General features: G+C 37.3%; 1 protein-coding gene across 1 annotated transcript in view; it reads right to left on the bottom strand.

The window, feature by feature from the left end:
• Positions 1–4,961, bottom strand: part of Myh15 (myosin heavy chain 15) — a 137,999-nt gene that overhangs the window by 65,744 nt on the left and 67,294 nt on the right. The window contains exons 25-26 of the mRNA XM_031364712.1: positions 1,701–1,846; positions 205–295 (exon numbers count right to left, since the gene is read on the bottom strand). Of these exons, the coding sequence (XP_031220572.1) occupies positions 205–295; positions 1,701–1,846 (237 nt within the window). The remainder of the gene's footprint in view (positions 1–204; positions 296–1,700; positions 1,847–4,961) is intronic.

The raw sequence follows: 4,961 nt of genomic DNA, 5'->3' as shown, positions 1-4,961 counted from the left end.
GGGCTAAGGTGCCTCCGGGCTGGGTGCTCCAGACTCAGAACCTCACCCGAGAGACAACAGGGGATCCTCGCCATTTGCCTTCTTAATTGCTGCTCTTTACTCCCTCTGTCTGTAGCTGGCTAAAGGTATGGGTTATGGAGTGCAAACCATCATTTATGAATCTAAACTCTGGTATACATACAGAGTTATCTTATATTTGGTTACCTGAAGCTCTTTCACCATCCTCTGAAGCTGAGAAACCAGGTTCTTCTCATTCTCCACTTTTGAATTCATTTGACCCATTTCAAATTCTTTCCTGTTTTGAAAAAATTTGACAAAAATAATCTATCAAATAGTAAAACATATTTATACACTTAAAATTATGAAATAACATATGAGTTCCTACCCTAAAAATATAACCATTATTCTACATCTAAAGTCTTCATGAGTATTACATAATTCCTGGTCTCTTTCTACAAATTATTGTCACATGTTTGGTGTGTATCCTTCTGAACTTTTTTCTAAGTACTCAACAAATTGTGTGTGTGTGTGTGTGTGTGTGTGTGTGTTTCTGTGTGTATGTCTGTGTAATACTAAAGATATTTCCATTTTCTTTACTGTAGAATCTATAATACTGGATGAATTTTATGTACAGATATATAGCATAACCAGACCCAGATAATATAAGGGATATGCTTCTACAGGGTTCCACACAGAGATTGCTTTTTAATAAGCCTATGACACATATTTGACATTTTCAAACTCTGACCTATAGCCTACAAAGGCATGGAGTATAATCATCACTTTGCCAAACTGATATAATTTTTAACCCTGACGGTAAAGGGAAACTTGTCATCATCTTCCATCATACCGTTCCATTACATTCTTAAGGTTAGCCCAGACACATATCAAGTGTAATAAATTAGTAGACAATTAGTCAAGCTTCACCAAGAGCAGGCTTGAGGCCAATGCATGCATGGAAATAAAGCCAGAAACTCAAACTGCTTGCTTGAATTTTTTTTAAACTATGGACCCTAAATGTGATATGTTCTCAGTGTTAACCTTGTATTTTAAATTCACTTTTTCCTGGTATTTGGTAGAGTCTAAATCTTTAAGTATTATCTAAACAGGAAGCCATCTTCCCATAAATTCCATGTGGTACAAAGAATGCAAGGGAACTTATTGAAATTTTTCATAATGTTTAGCACTTCATGTAATTATAATTTTAGGTTTTAGGAATCAATGTTTACATATTTTGCAAATAGGTACCCAACATAAATATTAATGAAGGTGTATCTGACAAGAAAAGTGATATTATTTAAGTGACCATACAGCTTCTCAGGTTTCATATGACAGACAGCATTTTGGCATGTTCATGTTGCCATTGGTCTTACCACAAGTAAAAGAAACCAACCAATTTTTGTAGACTCAGACACCCATAATTCACCTGTAATATGCCTTATACCTTCCAAAATTATCATCTTCTAGGTGGATTCTTTGTGTTACATCCTGTAGATTATATCTTTACTCTATTTTTGCTACTGTGTAATAGAGTCCATCAAGTAAAACCTCTCCATTTTCCAAGCTTCCAGTCACTGTCTTGGGTCTTGAGATATCTGGCTCTGGCCTAGAAACCTGTTGCTAAATAAAATGAGAGCCCTGCTCCTCCCAGTGCTGAGATTTCCCCAGAATCCCTTGGCAATTAGTTGAAAGGTACTCACTTCCTCAGCTGCTCTGCCAGCTTCTGTCGGCTGCCCTCCAGGTTCTCAGCACCCTCCTGGTTCATCTTTAACTCATCTTCCAGCTTGTGCTTCTCCCTCTCACACTTCATTCTGGCTTTCCTCTCTCGTTCAAGGTCACCTTCCAACTGACAGAAAGAAAGACTGTTTAACCAAATAGAAGGCAAAGTTTAAACCATATTGCAGGTGTTTAAATTAACCACTTTCCTTTAGAAAAAGGAAAAGTATAAGAACAAATTCTGCAAATGATGCATAGAAGCATTTTTTAGGGGTCCAAACAGGACTTGGCAAAGTCTGCTGAGACAAATCTAAAGACCTGAGTTTGATCCCCAGGATCCATGTGCTGGAAGAAAAGAATAAATTCTCATAAATTATAATCTGACCTCTACATGTACACCATGAATGAATGTATACCACCACCCCACAGAAAATCAAATAAATCAATGAATAAGCATCATTTTAAAAGTTTAAGGAGTTAAATAAAAATTACACACCGTAGGTTGCAAACAAAATTGAGAAATCAATAATGGGTGAAAGTTCTACAGATTATAGATAAGATCTGCCCTAGAATGGCAACCAATAGCAAGTGGCTAGTTTGCCCCTCAGATTGCTTCCTGAGAAAGATATCTCATATTTTCTGATATAATGGTAGCTCATTTCCTGATAAGCTGATACTGTGGATAAGTCCTGCATAGTTATAGGTGCTTCTTCAAAACACAAATGGTCTGCTTTCTAGAGCTACAGCAAGCAATCAGTCTCTGTGTAAGCATCCATGAAAACTCCCAGCCTGCTTTGCACCACCTCCTTTATATTTCCCGTATGCATTTAGTCTGTGGCATTTGTCATATTCTAGTATTCTATAAAACTACTCAGCACATTCCAGCTCTCTCGGTTCATATTGATAACAGTACTAGAAAAGTTGGCTTAGTAGGAAGCTAGGAAACAAAGTACTATCCTCTGTTGGTAGGTTTTAATATTTTCTCGTAAGTAGTAAAAATATGTGAAATTCAAGTTATGCTGAAAGGGTTGCTTCTTGAAGGTATGGGTTAAAAGGAAAACTAAAAGATGAATTATAGGTGTTATAAAATAAATATATGTGTCTCCTAGAATAGAGTAAAACCTTAAACTCCAAAGTGATAGCATTAGGTGGAAGGGTCCTTTGGAGTATATAGTTCAAAAGGACAGATAGAAAAGATAGAAAAGACCCAAGTATAATTCGTCATAGCTGACACAATGTAAGGACAAGGCAAGAAGATGTCATTTCTGAAGAATAGACTATGTCTTCACATTTTGATTTGAGTTCCGAGACTCCAAAAGTGTGGGAAACTGATCCTGATCCCTTGTTGATGATCCTGAAGTCTATGCAAATGTGCTAAAGCAATTGAAATGGACTGGGCCACATGAGTATGCATGTGTTTGTTCATGTGCACACACAAATACCTGTAATTTCTTACATTAAGACTGTGTGAGACAGGGAAACCATAGAAATAGAAAAGGGAAAAAATAACAAGTGATAGAGAAAATTAATAGGAGAAAAAGTAGATGAATACAAAAGCCAAAGGACTCCTGTCAGCAGTTTTGTAGAGACCAAGCTAGAGATTAGTGAGAGAATGGTTGCATACACTCTGTAATCTTGGGTAAAGAAAAAACTGTGAATATACACATCACCCAGTGACTGGGTAAAGATAAAGAGACCCAAAGCCAAACATGAGGCAGAGCCAGCAGAACCCTAAAGATGAGGGGGAGGAAAGGATTATAGGAGCCAGAGGGGACAAGGACACCATGAGAATATGACCCACAGAAACAACTAAGCAGGGTTCATAGATTCTCAGAGAAACTAAAGCAAGAAACATGGACCTTCTCTCTGAGAGAGTGAGGGACATTTCTGACATTTTTGCCTGCGCTTAGGACACTTTTCTTCCTATTGGGTTGCCATGGGCAGCCATGATATGAGCACTTTGCCCAGTCTTATTGTCTCCTGTTAGTCCATGTTGGGTGGATATCCCTAAGAGGATATCCTGTTTTTCATCTTCTTTCCTTTCTTTCTTTCTTTCTTTCTTTCTTTCTTTCTTTCTTTCTTCCTAAACAAAACAAAGGAGGAGTTTATATGGGGCAGAGGGGAAGTGGAGGGAATGGAGGGAAGGGAAGCTGCAGCCAGGATATAATGTATGAGAGAAAAATAAAAAAATAGAAATAAAAACAAACAAAATAAACTGGCCTAAACTTCTAATTTTACGGAGTTCTTGGGAGAACACATGTGCTTTCAATTCTGAGAAGAATTTTTCAGAAGTGTGTGTATAGACAGAAGACTACTTAGACTTATCTAACCTTTTTTATAGCAAACTAGCCTCAGCACACATGTTACCATGGAGATTACGTGACCTTTAACCAGTCATTACTTTTACTAAGCAAGTTCTCAGGCTGAAGAGGTGGCTCAGTGATTAAGAACATGTTCTGTTCTTCCGTAAGACCTGAGTTCAATTTAGAGCACCCATGTGTGGCGGTTAAAATCTTCCTGTAATTCTAGCCCCAGGGCTTTGTTACCTTTTTCTGGCCTTTGGGGGCACCTACATATACTTAGCATACTCCACATAGATGTATACACACAAAATTAAGCATAATAATAAACTTCCCAGGAATCATGGGGAAGAACCAAACAATGAAAGGCATCACTTTTTATTATTTCAATGTTTTTCTCCTATTTTCCAGAATTGAGCTAAGCCTGCATTAACCTCACACTGTAGTGTTCTCGCTCGCTCGCTCTCATTCTCTCTCTCTCTCTCTCTCTCTGTGTGTGTGTGTGTTTGTGTGTATATATATATATATTTATATATATATACACACACACATATATATATATATATATATATATATATATATATATAAAACAATCACACGTGGTGGTGCACGCCTTTAATCCCAAGCACTTGGAAGACCGAGGCAGATGGATCTCTGAGTGTGAGGCCAACCTCTTCTACAGAGTATGCTCCTGGACAGATTAGGATATGCAGAAAACAGTCTCAAAAAAAAATAAAAGTAAACAAATAAATAGTAGACAAAGAATAAAACAATACTGTTAAATAATAAAAGGAGTTTACTGTGTTACTGAGTTTTCATGTAACTCTTAGGATAAATTAAATAAGGAAAAATTAGAGATGTATATGCATAAAGACAGACTGCTGGCCCGCCCACTGCTGTTCACTGCACATAAGTAATATATGTATGGAGACAGACAGACAGACT

The sequence above is a fragment of the Mastomys coucha genome, unplaced genomic scaffold, assembly GCF_008632895.1.
Source record: "Mastomys coucha isolate ucsf_1 unplaced genomic scaffold, UCSF_Mcou_1 pScaffold12, whole genome shotgun sequence".
Lineage (NCBI taxonomy): Eukaryota > Metazoa > Chordata > Mammalia > Rodentia > Muridae > Mastomys > Mastomys coucha.
The sequence above is the reverse complement of the archived record's forward strand: the minus strand, read 5'-3'. Positions and strand labels throughout refer to the sequence as shown.